General features: G+C 41.1%; 3 protein-coding genes across 4 annotated transcripts; all 3 read left to right on the top strand.

The window, feature by feature from the left end:
- Window positions 1–726: 726 nt before the first annotated feature.
- LOC137915239 (opioid-binding protein/cell adhesion molecule-like) lies at window positions 727–2,409 on the top strand. The gene is made up of 7 exons (XM_068758683.1): window positions 727–907; window positions 986–1,123; window positions 1,213–1,440; window positions 1,537–1,611; window positions 1,723–1,868; window positions 1,995–2,065; window positions 2,251–2,409. Exons 1-7 carry the CDS (start codon window positions 727–729, stop codon window positions 2,339–2,341), a joined length of 930 nt encoding a protein of 309 aa, XP_068614784.1. The 3' UTR covers window positions 2,342–2,409.
- A 5,956-nt stretch (window positions 2,410–8,365) lies between these two features.
- On the top strand, window positions 8,366–11,753 carry LOC137915242 (T-cell surface glycoprotein CD4-like). The gene is made up of 9 exons (XM_068758687.1): window positions 8,366–8,423; window positions 8,507–8,659; window positions 8,795–8,944; window positions 9,261–9,503; window positions 9,603–9,986; window positions 10,903–11,154; window positions 11,277–11,371; window positions 11,496–11,539; window positions 11,723–11,753. The coding sequence occupies exons 1-9, from the start codon at window positions 8,366–8,368 to the stop codon at window positions 11,751–11,753; spliced, it is 1,410 nt and encodes a 469-aa protein (XP_068614788.1).
- Window positions 11,754–17,818: 6,065 nt separating this feature from the next.
- On the top strand, window positions 17,819–25,046 carry LOC137915243 (COP9 signalosome complex subunit 7a-like). Of its 2 annotated transcripts, XM_068758688.1 has the most exons (9): window positions 17,819–17,872; window positions 19,048–19,119; window positions 20,095–20,217; window positions 20,759–20,834; window positions 21,520–21,608; window positions 22,158–22,360; window positions 22,478–22,583; window positions 23,123–23,292; window positions 24,445–25,046. In XM_068758688.1, the coding sequence occupies exons 2-9, from the start codon at window positions 19,069–19,071 to the stop codon at window positions 24,482–24,484; spliced, it is 858 nt and encodes a 285-aa protein (XP_068614789.1). In that variant the 5' UTR covers window positions 17,819–17,872; window positions 19,048–19,068; the 3' UTR covers window positions 24,485–25,046. The 2 variants fall into 2 exon arrangements, with proteins under 2 accessions (XP_068614789.1, XP_068614790.1); XM_068758689.1 differs by lacking the exon at window positions 19,048–19,119 and having other exon boundaries at window positions 17,826–17,872.
- Window positions 25,047–25,676: the final 630 nt, after the last annotated feature.

Here is a 25,676-nt window from a genome sequence, read left to right as displayed (position 1 = left end):
GAAAAATGAAGACTGGCTTTTATTTTTATACGATATGGATTTTGATTTGGTTAATAGAAAAAAAAGGGGGATGCGATGAAATGTTTATTGAACAAATATATCTGACTTGTGAGCTAAATGCTACAGAACAGATCAACAGCAAAGCACCTTGACATTCTAACACAAGGGCTTAAACTTGTGCTTGGAGCATCCCAGTATTAATGTAGATTTATGAAGCACTTTTTCAATGTTTTTAGAGATGAAATAGAGAGGAAGGAAGTTGAAACCCAACTTGGTGGTTAGGGATCACATGTTGCTCGTCTCAAACAGAAGCTGCATGCGGTATCTCTAAGCTGGAAAGGTTTGCTCTCACACACAGAACTATTGCGTTCAGGTTTTTATTATAATCGTATTAACAAAAATGCCTATTATTTCTGCTTCATCCCTTTAGATATCAGCATTCCAAATGAAGGCAACTGTGTGGCTTTTGTTTGGTGGGTGAAGATACTTATATAGACAGTAAATAATCTGGAATAAACTGTTAATAATTTGCCGAACACTCTTTTAATCTACATCGAAAAACAGCTGCATTTGTCCTTTTTTTTTTTTGCATTCAAGATGCTTAGAAACTAAAATCAACTCGAAACTCTCTGATGTCATATTCAGTTTATAAGATTCTGATGTAGAGTCATGACAGTATATCGTAATATCGGTTTGTCCTTACCTAACTTATTTGAATTGTAACTCATGAATGTAATCCTGTCTTTAGTGCTGGCTGCTTTTCCGGCAGCCGCCGACGTCTTCCTGGCATCCCCGGGACGGAGTGCCACCATCGAGTGTGGGGGAGACACGAGTTACTCCAACTTGGCGTGGTTTCATAAAAATGAACTGATTCTTAAAGTCCGGAGAAACGGCGTTCCTAGTAAAGGTATAAACAGACTTTAGGCATTGTCTACAGAGGATGAAGTTTAAAACGTTAACTGTGCAACCTGCATTTCTGCTCTAGGCAAGGCTCTTATTGTGCGTAGGACAAGTCTGCAGAACACAAAGCTGGTGATCATGAAAGTAACGGAAAGTGATGCCGGAATGTTTACATGTGAAGTGGATGGAAAGTCTCATCAACATGCACTTCTCGTAGCCACAGGTAAGCGAACGCCTAAGAGGGCATTATCTGCAAGTAGTTCTCTTCCCTGATGTGTGTGTAGGTTTTGTTTTTTAATCCCTCCCTGTCAGTCTCAACCAGCCCCCCTGGGGAGCTCCGGCTGGGCAGTAAGGCCACGCTCCGGTGTGAGGTCAAAGGTCTGATGGAAGGATCTACAGTACAGTGGAAGAATCCATTTGGGAGTCCACACACAGGAGCTGAGCTGAATCCAGTGACCCGCTCACATCACGGCTCGTGGAACTGCACGTTCTCCCATAATGGGGTGACATACAATGAGAGACTGGTCGTCAAGGTTACAGGTAGGAAACCGGCTCCCGCCGAAGTATCGGCTTGTGATTTTTACCCTGACAAAAACAACGTCTCCGCCAAAGCCAAGAGTTCTGTTGTGCTTTCAGGGCCTGCTCCAAAGACACCTTCACCGAACCTTTCCGAAAGCTCGGATGACACCCCCAATGCACCCCCCACCACAGGTTTGTTTGCTTTACTTAAATCCACTGCGATTACATAATTGCCTGTGGTGACTCTTCATTCATTCATTATTCATCCTTTCTGCCGGGGGTCTGTTCTCATGACTCATCCAGGTGTTGCAAACGCCCCGCCCAATGCAGGGCTGCTGCTGGGCCTCAGCTGGTGGATGTGGGTCGTAATTCTAGTCGGCGGCGGCGTGGTTTTGCTTCTCCTTCTCGTCGCCGTCATTTGCTTGTACAAGAGGATCAAAAGGAAGAAGGTGAGTGAAGAAAATGATTCGGTACGGTAACGTAGAGGAGCTTCATATGCTGCTTTGTGGATTTACATTTACAATCGGGATGGAGATCTGAGATCAGTTGTTTTCTTTTTTGTGTGTGTGCTTCAGAGAAAATTGTTAAAGATGAGGAATGGCCACCAGCCACTGACACCGAGGCAGTACTGTCAGTGTAACCGCCGGTAAACTTTCTCGACTTCCTTCTACCGAGGAGAACGTTACTTTACTCCTCACTCACTTTACAGATGCTTTCTAATGGGCTGTATTCGCTTCAATATTCATAACTGTGTGACCTCGATTTCACCAAGTGCTTCATTATCGTGTTGTTTTTAGCGTCAAAGCTTTTTCTTTACTCTCTTTATCACAGTCCAACAGCTGCTGCGAAACTGGAGCAAAGACACAGGAGGAAGAGGCAATCAGTACCCCCCCCCTCCCTGCAACTCCTCCTAGCGGAGTGACTGATTGAAGAAAAGAGATAGACAAAAAAAGAAAGATAGGGAAAGAGAGAACCCCAATGTGAATGTGCCATGAATTTAAATGTGCTTTTGAATGCTGTAATAATAATAAAAACGTTGAGCTTTACCAAGTGCTTCATTATTATAAAAAATAGAATGTACATTTTACTCAAGCCCTCACATATTATTTTACAGATATACCTTTAAGTGTTTTTTTTATTTACAAAATAAATGTATAAAATATATGCATTTTTCTTCAGTCAATAAACTATAACAAAACTAAAAGTGCAATATTTCTATATTATCTTCAATGTGTATTTTAATATACTATTAAACCATCCCTGCTTTGGTGCAGAGGCTTTGTATTCCCCACAACTGGTGCAGGAAAAAGCAGGTGTTCCCACCAGTGCAGCGCTGCGCGTGCTGAAACGCACAGCAAACACCTGTTTAACACAGTAATGCTCAAGCACCAATGACATGTACATGCACTGTTGTCTGAATTTGTATTTAAGGCTGACTAAATGTTTCATATCTTTCAAACATGGCTTATTTTATAATCTACTTAAGCCATTTATATTATAATAGGAATGATGGAATCATAGCGGTGACTTCCTGTATGTGTGTGTGTGTGTGTGTGTGTGTGAGAGAGAGAGAGAGAGAGAGAGAGAGGTAGATTGTATCTACACAGTTCACCAAATGTTAGAGCCGAACTCATCGCTGTACTGAAAGCGTCACATGTGAGTACTTTTAAATATACTTCATGTTCTACTTGCTAAAAACTGGTAGTAAATATTCTGGTAGCAGGAAGACCCATAAGTCTGGACAACAGCATGTCTCTCTATGCAGACACAAAATATTTCTACAGATGCTCACAAATCTCCCAAAGGCTGCTGGAGACTCGTCTCAGACGGGAGTCATGGAGTTCTGAGCAACTCTGGCGTCACTCAAGGCCACATCTTGACAACCGTTTGTCATTGATTTCACATTATGCTTAATTTGTCTTTGCCTCGGTCCGGTCTTGTCTGTTTTATTCGCTTTCTGTCTTGTAAACTGGTGCAAATGATCCCAAACAAAGGAGAATGTGAAGAACTTGAATATCTGAATAGCATGTGATATTTAGCTGATGATGTAATAAATCAGTTAAATCAGTACTGAAGGACTTTCAGTTTAATCACTAGCCCCAAATAAATAACACTAAATAAATAAGCATTTCCGATTCCATCTGTGGACTTGCTCCTCGATTTCAGAAGTGTTTAAGCTGTGCTCTTCCCAACTACAGCAGTAAGAAAGCGGTCAAAACCTAAAATACATTTCTCTGCTCCTTATTTACTTCAAGCATAATGATGAGAACATTTAGAATAGCTCTGTAGAACTGATTAGGAGCTAAGCACAAGCTGTACACAGACTAAATGCATTGTTTAATGCTAAATGTAATTGTAGCCTGCAAACTGGCCCATCATAAAAAAAAATACTTTATTTGCATGGAATAATCAGTATCTATATTAACACTGTGTTTTGTAAATCATGTTTATTTAGTAATCGTTGAAAATGATTACTTAATAACATAATGACTGTTTCTAACTAGGAAACAGAGACACTATTATGATGACAAGCTGTAATAGTTTTCTCAGTGATTTTAATAATACTTTAAAGTAAAGACTGTTCCATATGTTTATGCTGCGATTGGCGTCACAGTCGACAGATTTTAAGGAGCATATGGTGTAAAGAAACAGAATGCGCACTGTCAGTTCTGGGTTTGTCCACAAAATGCAAAGAAACGCTGAACCTTTTCAACTAATTTTGACTTTGTTTGGTGATTAATTAATTATTAAGCATTCTGAGAGTCTGTCCAAAAGGTATTTTTGTGCCTTAAAGGCTTTAAAATGTGATGCATGCAAATAAAGTTAAAGCAAAGATGCTTTGCACATTAATATTTCATATTAACAGAATATGCCTGCTCGTCTGTGTCGTTTATGTTGTATTCACTACTACTAGATGTAGCGCGAACATCAATCAGTGGAAGAAGCCATGAGACAGAACCTGCTGTCTACACCGAGTCTAATTTGTGATTATTTTGCGTGCCCTTTTACATTTTTACCAGCTCATTTTCAAAGGGCCTCGGTAAATGTGTCTTGCAGATTCGCAGCACCTTCGGGGCCTTCCTGTCTGCACACGGCTGCAGACATCCTACAGTAGTTTTTTTTGCAAAACAAACAAAAGAAGTCACACAGAGAATCGGTATTGCAGAGTGAGGGAAACCCTCTGTAGGAGAGAATGGAGGTTGAGGGAAGGATGGAACGGTGACTCACCCTTTCTTTTTGGCCTTTTCTCGTTCAGTAATGACGGTGTGGCGCCTACTCCCGCATTTAGGCGTGTGACTAATGAGGGATTCCACACTTTCAGGTGTTTTACACCAAGATCACGTAAACTAGACACATATCCGTTGCGAATGAAAACTTCATATGGGTCTGTTTTTTGAGACAGATTTATATCCAGATGTTCGGTGCGTATTAAGTCTAGGCTGAGAAATAAAGACATTGGTGTTGCAGAAATAACTTCATGGGTTTTTTAAAATGACCTGTTTCATTCGGAGCTCGCAGAGAACAGAAGCAGCTGTTTTCCCTTCATGAAGGCAGAATAACTTCAGAGAGACACATTAAACATGCCCAATATATTTGTTTTGTCCTTGTGGTTCGCAACAAGGACAAAACGTCTACACCACCTCAGCATCTTACTTATTTATTTATATGTTGGCTGTACACTTTAATTGTCAATAAACAGATTTTTAAGTCTTTATCTTGGTTTGACTGAAATGAACCAGAAAATAAATCCACGCTGAGCGCCATTGCGTTTTCACAGATGTTTCATGGCTGCTGTGTTGCGTGCAGGTTCAACTCGGCAGCAGGTTTGGAGGCGAGATAAGAACAAACAGTTGTTTGCCATCGCACAGCTGTTCATAAGTATTATAAAAATTACTGTGTGGTGCAGAATTCAATGTGTATTTTATTGTCTTCATCATTTTTCAGCAAAAAATTAAATGCAATCTGAAATGAAACACTAATTTTAAACTGAACCGGACTGTAAACTGTTGAGTGATGCAATCTCCTATTTGTTACAGCATCCGAAGACGCGCTCAATCCTCCGCAGGCTGATGATGGCGAATCCACAAAGAGCAGTGGAGGATACCTTAATTTAATTAGTCTAAGAATACATTATTTAAAAGACAAATCAGTGAGATGAGACAAACAGAGATTAATATCAAACAAGTCGTGCTGAATTACATGATCAAAAATGATGGTGCAAAAAAACAATGATTTGGAGTTGAACATTTTTGCACATTGACAGTGTGATACAGACTGCATGCATTATAATTGGAGCATGCAGGGTGTCCATCCTTCCTTGTTAATATGTTTCTGTAACTGCCTGATTTTATTTGAACCACAGATCATGTTCGAAGGGCTTCTGTTGGACAAATTGCTCCGCAGATCTTAAGTCTGAGTCTGCGAGTAATGTTCAAACGCCGCACTGTTCACACAAAGCAGTATTTGCTACAGTGGATATAAACATTTTTGCTCCATTGATCTCTGTATTGACAAATGTCAACTGGACTTGTTGCTTGAAGTTTTTCTGAGACTGAGAATCTTCACAGACATTATTACGTTATCCTTAAGTTCATGAGAATGAGAAAGATGCAAGGTCACGATGTTAGACTGAACACAGGACCTGTCTCAATCTGCTTAATCTCATAGATCGGATTATGAATATCCAATAATAATTCTTTATCTAAGCAATTACAATGACAATGAGAAAATGAACATGTCAATTACAAGAAATAATCAGGTCAGGTCAGAAAGATTCCTGCTGGCAGCAGCGCTTTTATATCAACAGCAATTTGAACCAGTGAAAATCAGTTGTATTGTTGGATGAATGAAATATTAAATAGAAATAAAGAAAATCACGAGTATATTTGAATCTGCTGATTAAAATAAAACCTGAATGGTTTTGTTTTAATCTACCGTTATATTCATTTGATGCATTTTTGCACTAAACAGAATATAATGCAATTCATTGATTGTAAAAAACAAAAAAAAAAAAACATATACGACTAAGATTTTGTCCTTTTTCTCTGAAACAACCAATCAAAGCTCGTTATTTCGATTTCGGTTTGATCAACAACTCTGTGCTCCGTTTCCAGACCAATCGCTGGTGAGGGAGGAACGAGGACTCTTTAAAAGAAGATTTACAGCCGACTCCAGATCACTGAACACAGAAGGACTCCTATCACTCATCAATAGCTGTAAGTATATACTCTATTTTGGTGTCCAAAATATACTCACTCACACTCCAAACTAAAAAAAGCTCATGTCTAGACAGCAAATATCATTGTTAACCGTTTCCCTGTCATCCCGGTTATAGATCTAAGTAATTACAGCAATATCTGCATGATGTATAAATCAAAATCATGTACTGACACTTTAATAACTGAAACATAAGTTATTAAACATTAATTTAATAGATTTAGGAACAAGCACCACACAAGAATCATTAAAAAAAAGAATAACTTTAAATCTGGTTTTGTGTGAAGCATAAAAGCCATCAGATAATTTAGCCTCCTGCTTAAACTGAGGGTTATTAATTCTGGTAATACTAATAAAGTTATTATATCTGGACTGTGTTCTCCTTTTTCTGTTTGCTCGCCTCTTCGCCTCCTCTTCTCCACCCTCCCCCCTCCATCTTTGCTCGTTGTTTCATCCTCGCCAGACGAAATGATCGTTGTTTCTGAGTTTTCACTGCGCGAGATGATCTAGAACGTCTGTTTATCTGTAATTGTATTATGTTTCCATCATCTTCTTACAAATCAGATCTCAGTCGTAACAAATAGCCCAAATTATCATTTAAATGTCATCACATATTTGCAGTCCTTCATCTTTTAGAAATATAATTACACATTTTAAAGATGGAGATATAAGGAAATATTATTTTGCATTTTCTGCCTGTATTGGTCAGCCGACAGCAGAGAGGGGAGGAGGGGGGGAAATGCAATATATATATGGCATTTTATTTAGAGATAGGGATGGTTACACTAAAATGTTCTGCCTGTGTGTGGCCCTGCAACGAACTGGCGGCTTGTCCGGGGTGTACCCCGCCTCTCGCTTGGAGGCTGCTGGATAGGCCCCCAGCACGACCCCGCGACCCTGATGTGTGATCTCGATATCAAACAAAATCTCAAATCTTAGTCTTGTTTTTAATTCAATAAGAAGTCTGACACCCTTGTGCATCTTTCCTTTAATCTTTATTCAGTCAGGGCTACACAGAGGGGGTGGGGGGACCGATGTGCTGGAGGCAGGGAGAGAGAAGAGAGTCATCTCTACCGTAAACCACAGTTTAGCTGTGCTGGCGCTGAGGTCTCTTCTTTCTTCTCCTTCTAAGCGCATAGAGATCCGCCTTTCGGGGAACAGGGGAGGAAGAGAGGGGGTGTGAGAGTCAGAGAGGGAGGGCTGGGATAAGAATCTGCACTTTAACTAAATCAAGGCCCACCGCAGCGCAGCGAACGCTCCGTGTCTCTTCCCTGTCATCATCCAGAACCCACCACAGAACGCCTACTCTAGCTCTTTGTCTTTCATCCTGTCAAATCTCTCTGAATCTGAGACCACCACAGAACTCGCTCTACTTCCTGCTGAACGCAGGGTTTGATAAACAAACAAAACCGTGTGATTAAAATAGGGATGTTGCTACAAAACCAAATTTGTTCAATTGTTTATAATGCTCTGAGAATGTATGCGTCTTTCTATAAACCCAGTCTATCGAGCACTTATAATATCTTTAATAGATTGTTTCAGCGTCGTAAATAAAAATAAAAAACAGAAAAAAACAGATTAACAGAAAAAAATAATACTTGCAAATCGAACCTGCAATGCTTCTTTACTGCCAAAAAAATAGAAAATTTAAATTTAAATCACAAAATATTTACATGAATGTTTTACGTCTGTTTTTCTAAATTTACTGTTTTTCAGACTTGTGACTGAGATGAAGAACTTAATTCAAGGCATCCTCATCGTCATCAATGTGCTCCTGTCAACCTCAGGTAAGCTGCTGCAATGATTGCATTCAGCCACTTTGAGCAGGAGTGATTTGGGAAGCAACACTAAATCTTTCTCGCCCTCTCAGGGGCAGAAGCGGTGACATACGCCCAGGTCGGAGGGACTGTTACCTTAAAGCCTCCAGAGGGCATTCGATTACAACGGCATTACTTGTTCTGGAGGTTTGGCAACATGGAGCTTGCCTGGCGCAACATTTTTGGAGGAACTTGGTTCAGTAACGGTAAACAGTGCATTGAGATATTTGCAGATTTGAAGGTGTATTTTTTTTTAACCATTCATAAAGTCAACTGTACACCTTTATTTTAAATTAATCATGGCGCAAACATTTTAAAATTAACCTTCCTTCGCCTTGCAGATGAAAAGTGGAAAGGTGCATTGTCCTTGTCTGAGGGCGCACTGATTATCAGAGGCGTCAAACAGGAACATTTCGGGACGTTTTCCTGTGAAGCAAAGGAGAACGGTCAAACTGTGGCCAGCAGCACACGCACGCTACTCAAGCTCACCGGTGAGAGAACAAACACAGTGAAATGATCACTACAGTCATGACGCCTTAACCTTTGTTCATTTTCATTTAAATTAATGCTAAATATAGTCTAGTGCACGTTTTTGTTTTTCAGTGTCCATTTAATGTGCTTTAGATTCTTTCTCTGCTCTACAGCCTTTTGGCTTTTCAAACCCCACGAGATAAAATTATTAAACATGATGATGTCTATTTATTTGGAAATGTTCAGCCATATAGAAATCAGAAACATTGAATTACCCATAATATTAAGGAAATAACAAACGCTTATTCCCTGCACCCTGCTTGATTTCCTGTGCAGTGACAAAGAGCCCGACCTCGCCTCTGCTGCCTGGAGAGACTCTGTCCCTGTTCTGCGATGCAGAGGCTCCTTCGGGTCTCGCCAAGCCAGCAGTGCACTGGCTAAATCCCCAGGGAGAGCAAAAGAAAACCAGCCAAGGCCAGGTCAAGGTGACGGCGAGCGGGCAGCACAGTGGGGAGTGGACCTGTGTTGTGACAAATGGTGCAAAAGAAATCCAAGCCAAAGCCTCTGTGGCAGTTGTGGGTGAGTACCTGTGTGTATATCCATGCATGTATTTAAACAGTCATGTCCTCTCATACAGAAGATCAATTCACACTCACCCCTCTTTTCTTTATTGTTTAGACATGTCCCCAGCTCCTTTACACCCACAATATACGTCTAAATCCTCGCCGCTCAGCATCCCCTGTTCCATTGCCTCTTATACCTCCTGGGACCAAATCAAAACGAAGGGCATCCAAGGCGGAAACTGGCATTTCTACCCCGCATCCGGCTCGGGGGTCCCGTCCGCAGCTCCACAGAGGCTCTTTTCCCTGTCTCTGAAGAATCCGCTGTCATGGAAGTCAGACCAAGATAGAGGCCTGACTCCAGAGCCAGGCCTGAAAGCGGGGGTTCTGTCTTTGGCCAGACACGAAGGGAGGGAAGACGACAGCGGAGTCTACGTGTGCTCCCTGACATTTAACAGCAACGTGACCCTGCGCAGGACCGTTAACATAAGTGTGTTGCAAAGTAAGTAAAAAAAAAAAAAGCTGCTTGGTTACATCCGTAGCTCAGTTCCAGTGAGATGTGCAGCGTGACATTTTATTTCCTTCTCATCGAAGGCTCCTCATTTATCTTTTTGATGCCCGGTTTCTTTGCTCCCTCCTACTCGTGATTCATAACAAGCTGGAAACTTTATTTCATTTCTGCCTGCCTGCTTCTGATCAGTTGGATCGAGCTTCCCCGCATTTTAATTTCTGTTTTTCAGCGTTTATTTGGACGAGTCCCTGACGTGACGTGCGTTATATTAATTGACTCGTGTGTTTGTCCTGTTCCTGCTGTTTTCCCTCAAATTGATTATAATTGGTCTCTGTGCTCTGAGAATTAATCTAAATCATCTAATGAGCTTCATTTTGTGCTTTAGAACGGAGAGATTAATTATTCAACCATTCAGTAGGACAACAGTGCTAAATAAATCATTAGGTGTGCGTGTACTTTAGAGCTATAGCTTCTGATTGTTTTATTATACATACATTATTTTCTCAATTGATCAATAAAGATAGCTTGGTGCATTAGTTGATGGAGTACGGTGAGGAAGGCGAGGGCGGTGAGGAAGGCCCGACAACCAGTAGATATTCACTTCATCATTGTAGATATCAAATACAAACCCTGACATTTTATTAGAAGATGTGAGGGGAGAAATGTATAAAGGGCACAAGAAGATATACCTGAATGTGCTTTTATTTGTTTTAATATTATGATGATGTCTTATGTTTACGCTGCTATTTTAAAAAACTCCATAGGATTCAGATCGTAAGGAAAGGAGAGGTTTATTTTATTTAAAGCACAGCAAAGTCTGTCAGAAATGACTAAATGTATTTATTTATTGCGATATATATTTTCAGCTCCTTATTCTTGTCCTCCCCGTGTCCCGCTCTGTCTCCAGTTCGCTCCTCCTCAGGGCCAGACCTAACGGCTGGCCAGCAGGTCAACCTCACCTGCAGCCTCGGCCATCCGCTGCCCTCCGGCCTGCGGCTGAAATGGTTTCCCCCTGAACAGTCCCACCCGCTGGCGTCTGACCATCGCTCCACTCATCTCACCGTCCCCCATGTGGGTGCAGCAGATGGAGGAGTGTGGAGGTGTGAGCTGTGGCGGAACGGCACACGGCTAACCTCAGCTAAGATCGTTCTGAAGATCGGTGAGTGCAGGAAGTGAGCGGGGAAGCAGGAAGTACGCCATCTTCTGTGCGACTTAAACGTGGCTTACATGTCGTCTCTGGAGTTTTACTGTTTGATGACTGTTTCTTTCTGATGTACACAGACCACACGATGAGCTTGTGGATGCAGGTGATCATATGCAGTGTCGCAGTCATCGTAGTCCTCATCCTCATCTTCATCGTCTATCGATGCAGACAGGTACAATTGGATGATCCCTTTTCTTTTGTATTTATCCACACTGGATTGGTTAATAGTTCTCTCTCTCACTCTGTCTCTCTTCCTCTCTATCTCTTCCTCTCTTTCTCCCTCTCTCTGACATTAGCGGAAGATGACACACCCTCGGCATCGACTCTGCCAGTGCAAAAAGTATGAAACGATCCCTTGATGAAATGACTCACATTCACACTAATCAGCTCGACTGCATTCTATTATTTATGAGATGCTTCATGAAGATTGATAACAACAACAACAACAACAACAACAACAACCTTTGCTTCTAGTAGCTCTGTGGCTCTTTCTCCGACTCAAACCTTTGATTTTCTGTTTCAGTCCCAAGCCCAGAGGATTCTACCGAACGTAACGTCTCAAAGAAAAGAGCCTTGCAATTTTTCATCGTTAAAAAGAGGAGATGGATTTTTCTACGTATCTACTTCGCTGTGAACTTCTGTTAAGGATTTTTTGGACGAAAGTTTACCCTTCAACGCAATAACGCAAAATGTAACACAGCCTATAATATTTTTACATTTTGTTTGCTGTGACAGAATTGCTCTATGAAACTGTTGTGCCTTTTAACAATCATCTTTGCACCTATTTTTTTTTTTTTTTTTAATCACCATTCTGTTTGTTTCTTTGTTTGTAGCAGGAATAAACAAAAAGGTATTGATGGATATTCTTGAAAGTTGTTGGGTTTCGGATGAAATCGGGAGAATTCCTGGATAAAGGCTCCGATTCTGTACGTTTTTGTCGGCTTTTTTTTACTCTTTTTTTCTCACTTGTACATAAACTACTTGGTGGATTCTCATTGAATTGAGCTGAAGGGTGAGGCATGTGATTTCAGAGTGAATTAAGATAAAGGACAGGATCTGGGACCTTTTTATTTTACTCCCTTCAGCATTGCAATTTGTTTCTGCTTTTTTTGAATTCTGGAATAGATCCAGATTTATGGGTGGATCTAAGATTCTTTTTTTCAACATTGCAAGAACACTCTCACCTATTTCAGATTTGTTCTTCCTTTTTGTTGGTAATTGCATTGATAGGCTTTGTTACCTGCCATAGTTTGCCCATGTCTGGTCTGCACTATACTGTTGATCTGAATTTTGAAATTGCATAATAGCATGTTCCAATACAGTTGTCTGACAATTGCAATGACTGCAGATTATCCATATTTTACAAAAATAAAAATAGTTCTTCATCTAATTTCTTTACTGTGGATGTCATGGGCAGTGATTCATTATGTCTTTGGTTTTAATGTGTGAAGCAATGTGCCACATGCCTTTGTGTTAACATCCTTGTTGTGTTGATTTGCAGCACAACTCCACAGGCATTAGAATGATCTAATGTCTTTCAGAGTATTGTCAGACATTTGCAACGATACAAGCAAGAAGACAAACAAGCAAATATGAGTGATCCCATAACCTCGTCCAATTCTCATTGGCAAAGGCAGCAAAGCCTAATTAGCTAATGGAAAATAAATGTAGCAGATGGTTTACAGAGTGATGCAGAACACGTGGGATTGCAGAATAATGGATGTATATAAAAAGATGATGAATTAATGCATCTGTGCCGGTGTTTGTAGCTACTCAGCAAAATATTTAGTTTCAGTTTTAGAAACTTTTTTAATGATGATGAATATATTTATTAGATAGAATGTTGGAGTACAAGTACAGTCACACAGTAGCATGTATTACAGTACAAATACAGTCAAACATCTTGTCTAAGAGGAGCATTTCAAAAAAGCCCTTGCGGTCTTGTTTCCGTTGAAAGTCCTTAGTACATAAATCATCGACATTTAACAATACAAATAAAAATAAAAATAAAACCAATATTAAATGACTCAATTGATGCAAAATAACAATAAAATATTGAGGGTCTGCAGGGAACAAGAAGGGTGGAGAGGCCTCTGACTCTCAGCATGCCTGAAGGTGCACCTAGCAAATATGACATTAGGTACTAGCAGACAGCGCCACATACAGAGCCAGTTGTATAAGGAAGGTTAGGGTTAGTATTTTGTATTCTGATCTGTCAGCCAGTATAATGTCATGAACGTTATCCCTCTCTCTTTTATTTCTGGTATTTAATAGAACACGAAAGAGCAGGAGACAGACAGTCCAGACTGCACAAATTATCCAGACAGATTTGAATTTGCATGGTTCATCAAAATATATAAGCTCAGATGGTGCAACATCTTGAAGCCAAACAGTTGATGGCCTGCCATATTGGAATTGATGAATTCTTCATCAAATAAGTATTTGATGATGAAGCTCTGGCATTCAGGTTGGCCGTCAATTATCCATACAAAGCAAAGGTCTTATGCATTCTTTAAAGTTGGCAAATTTATCAGTCCAAAAAGTATGGGTCTGCATTAATTAACATTTATTTTGCATATGTGATATATTTGCAGTCTCTTCTTGAGAAGAGCAGCTGCAAAAACATCACCTCCACACACACACACACACCAGATGCTGGTGCTGGTGCTCCAACAGACTGTTGACATTTTTTGGGGGGCTATATGTTCCATTTATTATTTTATTCTTGGCATATATTCCCACCGCTACTGTCAGCTCAGCTGCTGCAGGAGGTTTTGTTAATCACACCAAACTAATTAAAGCAGAGCAGCCGTACTGGGTGTTCATGTCCATGTCCCTGACAACTGAGCTTAAGTTTATAGTTGCACATCCCGACAGATCCTCCTCATCTGAATTTGTGCTATTTCATTTGATTTAGAGTTTGCCTTGTTTTCCCCCTTAAGAAACACAGTGGGTCCAGATGCTATTCCATCACAGGCTTTTTTTAATTAAAGTCACAAAGTTAAAGCTACTTGCTATTGTTTTCCCATCTATTCTAAAAAACTATTTTCACTCACACCCACATGATGCACTGTGTCATCTGTCACACATCTGTCAAACATCTGTCGCATCCAGAACTAGAAAAGCACCCGGAGAGCGCAGACCTCTGCCAAGCACCCACGTCCACCTATATTGTGATTTAAACCAAATAATATATTTATTTTATCTGTATTTTTAGATTCCTTAACCATGAAAACAAACATTTAGTAATTGGGTTCACCTTGATATCATTATTAGTTTAGAAGTTATTCACAAAAAGCACACTTTCTGTAATGGGGGATTCTTCTGGATCTACATTTGTAGCTTTTGAAGATACAACAAATCCATTTGTCCTCTACTAATTTCACAGTCAGTGTCTTGGTAAAGACCAGCAGAAACAGAGCCTCCTTTGTGGAGGCAATAAGAGAGATATTACAGTATGCAATCACAGCCCTCTCTTTTATGGGGTTCACAAAAGTCTAATCAGCCAATCAAAAGTGACAAACTAAATGCATTTGGCTCTGTACTGCAGGCACAACCAAGACAGTCTGATGGAGAGCATTTGAAATGGCGCAGTTGCTGGTGCCAGACAGTGTGATGTGAATATTTCAGATACTGAATGATGCACTGAGACTTTCACACACAAACATCTTTAGGGTTTAAAGAGAATGGGAGACGAGAGAATATGCAGTGGGTGAAACGTTTTGCTGATGGCATGAGTCACTGGAGAACAGGCAGAAGGTTGTGAGCTGATAAAGACGACAATTATCATGAGGCATCATCGTGACCTTGAGGCAGATGGGCAACACGGCAGGAGGCTGCAATGGTAAAAAGAAAAACAGGAGAGGACATAACTGGGAATGTGATTTCTGTGAGAACTGCAAACATTTCCGATAGATTTGTAAATGATAGGACAAATGATTTAAAACAGACCTCTTTGCACTTTTATTATGGTACTTTAATTATTTTCTCTGATTGAATTCCATCACGTCTGTGCAAAGAACCAATTTATTGCAAATATGTGGTTATATGCCAACCAAGCTCTTTAAGAAATGATTCCATCACCTTGTAAAATCTACGACATGGTTTCATAGAAATGCACGTGTTGTTTTTGTACTTGTGTGAATATGTGAGGGGAAGAGATGTATCCTACACTGACCGAGCTTTCAGCAGACATACTGCATTGTCTTTTGGGAGCAGTAAACGATATGAAGCTAAATTCTGGTCAAACAGTTTGGCTCTCCAATTACCTTTTACTAGACGTTTGCACTACCCCATGCAAGGAGGTTAGGAAATGGTCAAACCAGAGCCGCCATGCTGCAGACTGTTGCCGATTATCAAACTCCCAGGGACTGCAGCGGGGTACCGAGTGTTGGAGAGGTCAGATTGCTTTTTCTGATGGTTATTAGCTTTTTGGTCTCCATCTGCACCAAGAATGACTGACTGCGACTCAGTAAGTATACACACTGTCTTACATCCTCCCATCTTCCCTGCCCTCCAGTCTGAGTGTGTCTGTCTCTCTGTCTCTCTCTATTCCTCACCCTCCCTGATTATTCTCTCTTTATTTCAGATCAGTGTGCTTTTTGGACGCCTATAATTGGCAATAAAAAAGACAAAGCGCTCTACCCACTCCGGTGAGGGTCATGTAAAAGAAAAAGCACCAAGGTCTATAATTGTGAAATATTTCCCCCCGCAGGGCCGGAGACTCTGGCAGCTCAGCCTGATAGTGCGCTTGTGAGGACGCACTCATTTAAAACAAACTCCTCTGGGGATGTACCTACATTGCTTGATCTATTACCACCAACACACATATAGCTGTTCGTACGCACAAACAGAAGCTACTGAGCACAGTTTCAGTGTCTGAAAATGAGGACTTTCCACGTAAGGAAAATAAGAAGAATTGTGTAGCACTTTCTGTAGCGGCTGATTGTGATGTGAGACTCTTGACGGAAGAAGAAGGGCATAAAAGAACACATTATATACCCCGTCACAATACATTGGCCAAAATTCCTATAGATTGGGTCACTTATGCTGGTATTTAAATGTTTGGACTTTATTTATGTGGACTGCAATTTATTTATTCCGGGTACACCCCGGACAAGTCGCCAGATCATCGTGGGGCAAGCTGACAATGCATGTAAAGAAAATAAGTGTTGAATACTTCATGCTTTCTGCCATTTTACGTAACATCAACCTTCACGCCATTGTCCCGTCATTGCAGATTTACTCAATTAAAATGTCCTCAGCCTTACAAGTCTCAGCAAAGTAATCAGCCACCACCACCACCTTGTCCCCAGACTCCACGGGGGGATTTAACGTTCTGCTGCTCAGAGTTGATTATAATTACACTGGGGAGTCAACACACCAAAGACACTGACAGGAAAATCGTCACACATCATCTGCTGTAATAAAAAAGTTTGTAATTATTTGTCTCTCTTGATTTATTGGCTATAAATCATTAGTTTTACCAACACGAATAAATTAATTAACTAAAATTCTGATGTGTTTCTCTAACAACAGCAGAAATCTGTTTTTAATGACATAATCAAGGTGAAGCACATCATATAGTGAACAAACAGGGCAGTTACAGTTTTGACATTCAATTCCATTAAACCTGCCCAGTGATGACAATCAAGTTTCAAAGTCATCCTGAGATGTTTGTTTTTTTGTGTTTGTGACCTTTTAACGATCTTTTAATGAAAGCCACGTAAATATATTTTATCTTTATTTATGTCTCACTTCCAATTATTCTTGTGACAAAGAATTATGTCTTTCATCGAAGCATGCGCAAAGAGTTCTGATAGGTAATGGCAAAGTGGCAATATAAACAGAGGAAACACAAATGTGAAAAAAATATGCTGCAATGGAACCAGAGAAAATTCATATCATAAATGATCATTCTTTGCAGCCGGAGGGAGCTCATATAAACTCAATTATTCTGGCAACAGCGGCAATAGAATATTAGAGATTCAAAGACTGCACAGAAGACGGCCTATATTTGAAGACGGAGGGAAATGTGGTGGGTGAAGAAACATTAAAATATGAAAATTTGATCTGTCTATACTGTATATCTGTCTATCTTTCATCTGTCTCTCCCCTCAACAGTTAAATGGTTATGGTAATGTCCTGATAGATGTCTTGATGTCAGATATCGGTGTTTCAACCTCAGCAGACTGGATCAGCTGAGTGAAGAGGAGCAACCATTTTATTTCAATATTATCATCAATATTTTTAAAAATGTTGTGATAGGTCAAAATATTAAAATATGTCAAAGCGACTTTAAATATTTAGAAAAGCGCTATATAAATAAATATTTATTAAACATACTACCCATGTAAAAGGCCTAACCAAATGGAAACACTCATCAACAGAGAATAATCTAGTTACAAGAATAACAAAAGTTATTGCTCATTTTGAGACACCGAGGTTTCATTGTGGCTGCTAGATAACATTGGCTGATGTTCATTAAACCACCGCCAGGGGACACTGTTATTCACGATCCCCGTTTACCAAAGATGATCGACGGCATACATGTCCCACCCACTCCATTTTATTATCCAATCAACTGTTACGTTGCTTTGTTGTCGTACGTGTGCTTACAGCGGAACTGAACGAACGGGAGGTCGTCCGTTTGGCTAGAAACCGACACAACAAGGTAAATTAAAGAGCTCACAGTCGTATTTTAATTTGTTTTTATACGTATTTATGTGTATATCATTTCCCCCGGTTATTTATGCGCTGCAATGGAGTGATTTAACTCTCTTGTAGGGCTGAAATTGAACTGAGGCCTAATATCGACGCTCAGTTGAAGCCTTGGTTGGCTTAGCTGTTAGCAAGCGGAGCTAGCATGACACGTTGGTTTAATGAGCATAGTTTATCTGGATGCGTTCTATGTGCATTTGTTTTCCTGTTAGTTCCGGGATTTAGCTATTGAATGATTATAAATACATGTAAATGCAGGGAGTTTGGCTTAGCAAACCTTAATGTAACGACATAGCTGGCTTGACACTTGCCTTTTTGATTAACTCTTCTATTTAGAATCAGAATACTTTAATATTCCCAGTGGGAAATCATATAATGGAAGTATAATGAAACTATAATGAAGTACTGGAACCACCCCTTCAGGTTTGGGTTCAGGTAGGAGTGGCAATGGAATGTTAATTTAACTTTACGAAGCCAAGTTTGTCAAGATGGGAATACACTTTATGTAGCTTGGTGTGCATATTATTAGGAGTACTTTAACTCTTAAATGAAGGAAGTTAGGTTTAAGAAGCCACATCTCATCATCATACCTTGCCTGAGGGATTGCTGGATTTCTCCTCTTTTACTGAGTTTACATTGATTTGTTTTGGCTGAAGGATGTTGCTAAACTAATATGAGCATTTACTTTTGACCACTGCCACATTTTCTGAATGTGTTCTTTATGTACTAGATGTTTATCTATGCTACCACATGCATTTAAGATTCTGTCTTAAAAGTAAGTGCTTTCGCCTGCTACGAGATTGTAATAAACTTGGTAAACTGTCTAATGTGTACATGTATTTGGCTCCTTAAAATGTTAAAGCGTTTCCCAGTATCTTTGAATTTAAGTATTTTCCCAGACAGAAAGGTCTTTTCTCCCTTTAAATTCAATGGCGATGGACAGACTGATGTGATCCTCACATTTCACACAATCGGTCCTTTATTTGACTTCTTTGGAATTCCAGAAATGAAATGAGATTCCATCTCTCCCATAGGAATGGGCATTTTGAGCAAAAATACTAATTTCTCTACACTAATCTGCCATGAATTAAACTGCATTATTATTATATGATTCCTTTGGTCTTGCAGTAGCACCAAAGCTGTTGCTTCATGCAAGTCTGTGAGATGACGGCTGTTTGTTCAACGCGCCTAACATCAAAGGTTAGCCATAGACTATGATTGGTCCTTTTTCCACTACTGCTTTCCTTTGACTTGTGATGACAAAGTTTAGACAGACAGACTAAAATTTGTTTGAATCATTTTTTTACTCGGGTTTATTAAGATTATAGCTTTGGCATTATTTATTCTGAAATAAGTACATGCTAACTTTACACACTCGGCAGTTGTTTACTCGCCATTCTGAGTAGCTGACGTGGTTTTATATGTCTATAATTTAGTGACAATTCAGATATTTGAACCAGAACAGAATCAGAAAAGTCTTTGCTCAGAGTGTGTATCCAGACCCTGTTGCATTAATTTTAGGATCTGTCCTCGCATAAAAATACCAACCTGTATTCTGACTGCAATACATTTGTGTATCTTCTGCGTATTCTGTGGTGAAGTTCTTAAAATACGAGGGAGTGGGATAATTGTTCGCAAAACATCTTTTAGTTTGAACACATGATTAGAATTAATCCTGCTCCCGTTTTTTAATCATAAAACTTGATTGCAGTGATACAAGGTATCAGGAAATGTATCTTGTTTTGGTATTTTTATTATTAATCTTCTGCATTCTGAGTATCTGCTGGAGGTACAGGTAGATTCTTTATTTTATTCGGTAATTATTCTGCCGTTGCCTTCAGACATTGCATCATCTTTATGCAGAGAAAGGCTTTTGTTGAATATAAATTCCCTGCTTGGCATTCATTGCACTTCTTGCCTGTATTGTACTTCCTGGAGCAGCTCCTCATACGCTGTCTGAGAAGCTCTTTGGGTAATTTAAGGGTTAAATCCTTGGGTCAAGAGTACTTAGCTGTTTGATGATGGTAAATGAAAATGGGAGTATTTTTTGCTCAACTCTGTATCCTGACAAAGATACCAACGTGTTGTTCATTAGTAGAGCATATTCTTTTCTACATAATTGCTAAGCTAACATACTTTTCTTCCTCCTCTGTCCCCCGTTTCCCCCGGCGACAGATGGAGGTGGAGCAGCTCCTGTCTCTGTCAGGCTCAGCACTGGCCCAGGCTGTTAGCGCGCTGCTGGAGACCCCAGGCCTCTACGTCTTCTCTGACATCCTGGAGCTGCCTAATGTCAGAGAGGTAAACACTGACTCCCTTTTTTACTTTCTTAGTGAAGAGTAATGTGTATTTAAATTGCTCATATATTCAGAGGACTTTCAATCTAACCAAAAGAACGTGCAGCTATTATTTCCTCGCTTACAGGCTTTCTCTTGGAGGATGAATTGCCTCATTGGCCTTTTGTAGTTGAAATCATTTACGTCCATGTAGAAAAGCAGAATTCTCTGCCTGCCATCATTTTTGTCCCCTTGGTGTTGACTGTGATGGGTCCACTTGCATTCTATTTCTTGCAAAAGACAGTTATCGGGTTGTCATTGGCTCGCATGGAAACGGTGATTGACTGTTTATTTTTTACATATTGAACATTTAGCTAAAGGCTGATCAGAAAGAATCAATGGAGACATTTGTGGATGAATGCCTCCCTCTGCTGCTTAATCCAGTCTGTGTGTTCTCTCGCTCAGCAGCGCTGTCGTCAGTCGCTCATTTTACATGTCGAGTCTCATTACTTCTGGCTTCCTGCCACACTTTTCTCTCTTCCCCTCGTGCTCCCTGGAAACCACAGCTGGAGAACGGCCCTCATGCACCTGTGTACCAGCTCCTCAACCTCTTTGCCTATGGAACCTACTGCGACTACAAAGGTACTTTCTCTGGCAGCTCGGTATAAATAAGTAATAGGGCGGCCCTGCAACTCTTTTCATTATGAGCTACCAGTATGTTTCTTCGCTGCAAGGCAGACACCTTGACACGACAGCTTAAACTCCCTTACCTGAGCGGCAACAAGAAGCTTCTTCGCAGGCAGAGATGTTGGACTGCATGAATCTATGCAGCCTTTTTCCAAACACTCTTACCAGCTGATTCCACAGTGCAGCCCAAACTAATCTTTTGCGACTTAATTTGCTGTCTTTGTAGCACACTGGGAAGCTTCAACAAGAAATGCAGTATTAATTATGTCTAAATTTATGCTGAGTACCAACCAATAGCCTGGTTTACGGTTCCCTTGTCTCTTGAGTCGCATCGACTGGGAGCAGATTTACGTTCATAGAGCGGTGTAATGGAGCACTAAGAGACGCTGTCATTGCTGCTGTATGTCCCGTCACCGGGGGGACATGGAAGCAGGAGACAATCGCTTGAGACAGACTTCACGCCGGCTGTGTTCTCTGACTACTTAAACAGTTCATCCTCTCGCTGTAATATTACACTTCCAAGTGATGAGTAGCGCCACGATTATGTGCAGCCGTTTGACCCTCGGCAAGGTGACATTCACGCTCCGCTCCGAGTGTCGCATTCTTATTTCTAATTTGATGTTCTTTTCTGCCGCTGTAGAGCGAGCCGCCTCTCTTCCGGAGTTGACCCCCGCACAGAGAAACAAACTCCGCCATCTGTCCATCATCAGCCTGGCGTCCAATCTCAAGGTTCTGATTTTGATCTTTGCTGTCCTCACAGAGAAGTGCAGATGGAACTGTAGTGTAGTATTTGTCTAAAAAATAGAACAAATTAATTTGTGTCATCATATTGCTGTAGGCTTCATAAAGCAAGATGTTAATAATTTATTAACGATTTGCATATGGCTTTGCTATTTTGTTGAAGTTCGTGCCAGAGTGGCTGTTGCTTCATTTCTTTTCTTTTATTAGGGCCTTTTTAATATCTTGGATATTCAAATTCTATCAGCATTTGAATGTTACAGTTTTGTTTTTGCATGTTTGGACCTGGTGTATTTGCATATACCGATTATGCAAGGCTAAAGCTACTAATATTATACCGCTTGGAGACTTCAGTCTTTGACTGCGTGTGATAAAACAAACTTTAGGCCGTGTCTGCTTATAAACCTCAGCAATACCTGCATCTTAATGCCTGTTTGTAGCCTGTGAATGTTGGTTTGCACCATTAATTTAGCGTTGATAATAAACTGAAGAGAATAGGAATAAATAAATCTGTGTCTCCTCCTCCTCCTCCTCCCTCAGTGCCTGCCGTACTCGCTCCTCTTGCAGCAGCTCGAGCTGAAGAATGTGCGGGAGCTGGAGGACCTGCTGATTGAAGCCGTTTACTGTGACATCATCCAGGGTAAACTGGACCAGAGGAACCAGCAGGTGGAGGTGGACTGCAGCATGGGCCGTGACCTGGGTCCCAACGAGCTCCCAAACATAATCAACACACTGCAGGAGTGGTCAGTATTACCCCCGTGCGTCTGAGCAAAGCCCTCAGATTTATGTCTCAATTATCTGTTTTGCCGAGACCTGACAGTTCGACCTTCGACCTTCCTCCGCTGTCCTTTGTCTTGCAGGTGCACGGGGTGTGAGGCGGTGCTGTGTGGTATTGAGGAGCAGGTTTCAAGGGCAAACCAATACAGAGAGAGCCAGTTAAAGGTCAAAGTTCAAGTGGAAACAGAGGTCAGTCCTTCATCCCCTCTGACTACAGTTCTCTTTCTCTTCTTCCAGAGAGTCCAGTAAATGTGACTGCTTGATTTCTTTTTATTCTTCCTCTTCATTCTCACTTACTCTGTGTACCTGGTCTAATGGAAGGGCAGGACAAAATTCACAGTCCTTGTTTTCAGGAAATTGGCATGCAAGGTGACACTGAAAGCACTAAATGGGCCATAACCGTTGTAAAGGCTCCATTTTATTTTTGATTTTGATTTTAGCTGAGACTAATAAGTCTCATTTTAGCTTCGAATAAACTTTTCAAAACACGTTTCATAGACTGTGGAGTATGTCTTCCATCGTCAAGGGATTTTATAATGGACCATTATGATATGACAAATTACAGCAAAACAAAACCCGCTGAAGCGTTCATATGAGGAACGCACAAATGTTTTATTTGAAGAGTTGAACCAATCCTTCATCTCGTCTCTTATTCCTCCTTCTTTTTAAATGTCTCTTAGCTTTACTTATTCCTTCTTTACTCCCCCCCCCCCCCCCCCCACCCTCAGGTCTCAAACCTACAGAAAACGCTAAAGGCCAGCGCCGCCTCGCCATCATCAGGCCCCGCCCCTGCCGGAGCCGCCACCAATCAGGACGCAGACCAGCCGGCAGAGCCACGAGACCCCGCATCCTCTCAGGAACCCCGACAACCAGGCAAAAAAAGTTCAAAGGTGAAAGGGTGAGTAGAGCTCCTCACCTTTTTAATCCGATGTCTGTGAGAACCTGCAGAGAAGGAGGCGACCGTAGCGTTCAGATGGATGGCGTTCTCTCATGCAGGCAAACCACCAGGAGTTGGCACACAAAGGACATTTGGTCATTTCAGAAACGCAGCATCTAAAATATATTAAGTCATGTAGAATAAATTACCTGAATAATGTTTTATTCCATATTGCTGCCACAGTTTCTAATCAATTTGACGCTTTTCCTTTTATTTCCAGCATGTAACTTTAATTTTTGTGCCTGCTTTTGTTCTGCAAAGCACTTTATTCACATTTGTGGTTTTTGAAAGGTGCTTCATAAATTAGAATTTTACAGAGTGATAACCAGGACACTAAATTGAAGCCATTAGTCCAATGTTCTCGTGGAGTGCAAAGTTAATTCAGCAGAGAACCTGCTGTGTTTCCCTTTTTTTTTTTTCACTAAAATGCCAGCTGCTAGTCTTAGTGGTGTTTGTGTGCGAGCACATCCGCATAAAGCCGCTTTATTAAACACGTCTGTGTTTTGCGGTGCCGCTCTAACCCTGTTATCAGTGATTTTTCTCCTCTGCCTCCATTCGGCCCAATTGCCGATGGACAATTCCGCATCTGTCCTGGATTGCAAAATGTCACTGGATACACAAAAGCCCCGTGTGCTCCCGTTTTGAAAAAGCTGTTTATCCCTCCGGTGATCTTAAGAGATGCTTTGCTCTTCTGCTGTTTATGTTGTCACTGCCTAACAGAAAGCAGCAATTATTTTCTGGTCGCCTGTCACATTTTGCCGAAGCACGGATCCCTGTAATTTCCATCAACGGCATGGCTTCTCACTCAAATGAAGATCCGCTTAATGTTTTGAAATCCAAATGAATGATAACTTACCATTCCGCCTCAAACTGAAATGAATTTTTGTCACCATTTCGGAGGACAGAAGAAGTGTGGCTGATTGTGCTGCAGCTATGATTAGAAAAAGAGTTCTTTTTTTTATGCCTGAATAGTGGCGTTAAAGCCAGACTTCTGCAACCAGATACTGGTTTAACATTGCAATTGGAAAGTAAACACGTACCTTAAGATCATCTTAACAAATTCAAAAACCAGTGTACCAATGCAAGTGTTATTTGTGGTTTCCCCCCGCTCAGGCTGCGTGGCAGTGGCAAGATCTGGTCCAAGTCCAACTGAAGACAAGAGACTGAGATGTGGAGACAAGAGCACTGATAGACACTCTCACTGATTAACTATTACACGGACAAACGGATACGATGTGACCGATGTTCCGGGGACGCCCTCGTCACACACACTCGCCACAATGAAAAACCAGGAGGCTCCGAGGGAACTTCTCATCAAATTCCCACATGACCGACTCAGAAGCTCGCTTTGGTTGATGGAAATGACGGGCGCGACATCTTCGTCGTGCAGTTTCTTGGTAGCCTGACGGGCGGTCTATTAGTACCCACCTATCAGCAACACACATTGACACAGCACTTGTATCACATCCAGGTCGGGGCAATCTGCAAGTAGGAGTCAGTTGCCTTTGACCAGAAACCGGATCAGTGTATTTGGCGCGCGTGTGTGTGTGTGTGTGTATGTGTGTATCCCACTTGGTTGAAAAAATGTTTTTGCTTTGTTGTTTTTTCGGTTTTAGATTAATTCTATGTTGCTTTGTAATTTTTCTCTCTGCTGAGATAAGTGTATAAAATCTGAATCTAACTTGTTGGGGAAATAAAGCAAAGCCCTGCGTTTATTCTGACCGTCTCGTTAATGTCACTGTCGCTTCTTTATTAAATGCACTTCAAAGTGCGTCTCTGGAGGGTGCACAGCTAAATGTTAAATCGCAGAAGGGGGGAGGGGGCTACCATTAGGAGGTCAAGCCTTTAATTAGGGCACATCCCCAAAGAGCCTAATGCATTATAGAGCTGAGCCCCCCCCCCCTGTACACAGCCAGCAATGGCGACACACAAACCAACCGCATTCATATTTCATGTGTTGCCCAGAGCTTGTATTTCAATGGCAACTTTCCCCCCCCCCCCGTTGAAATTGTCAGCCATTTTCTCTCGTACCTCTAGCTTTCAGTTCAAATCCCCTTTGTCCGAATCAATCGTTCCACCCTGTTCTCTGCCGCGTTCCACGTTCCGTACTGCGTGGAACAAACCGGACCAGCAGCAATACTGGGAGAAAGTGTTCGTGTTTCTCTCCCCCCCCCCCCCCCCCCCCCTTCCCTCCCTCCAACTCTATAAATAGTTGTGTTAATTTCAGTCGGCGTGATTGAGCCTGATTGGTTGTTTTTAACCAGACTGGGGCTGTGGATTCTAACAGCTGTACACCTCCCAGTGTGTTTGCTTGTGAAAAAGGGCAGGGGGGGGGGGTAGCTGGC

Source organism: Brachionichthys hirsutus, unplaced genomic scaffold (genome assembly GCF_040956055.1).
Source record: "Brachionichthys hirsutus isolate HB-005 unplaced genomic scaffold, CSIRO-AGI_Bhir_v1 contig_1058, whole genome shotgun sequence".
In the NCBI taxonomy this organism is placed as follows: Eukaryota; Metazoa; Chordata; class Actinopteri; order Lophiiformes; family Brachionichthyidae; genus Brachionichthys; species Brachionichthys hirsutus.
The sequence above is the reverse complement of the archived record's forward strand: the minus strand, read 5'-3'. Positions and strand labels throughout refer to the sequence as shown.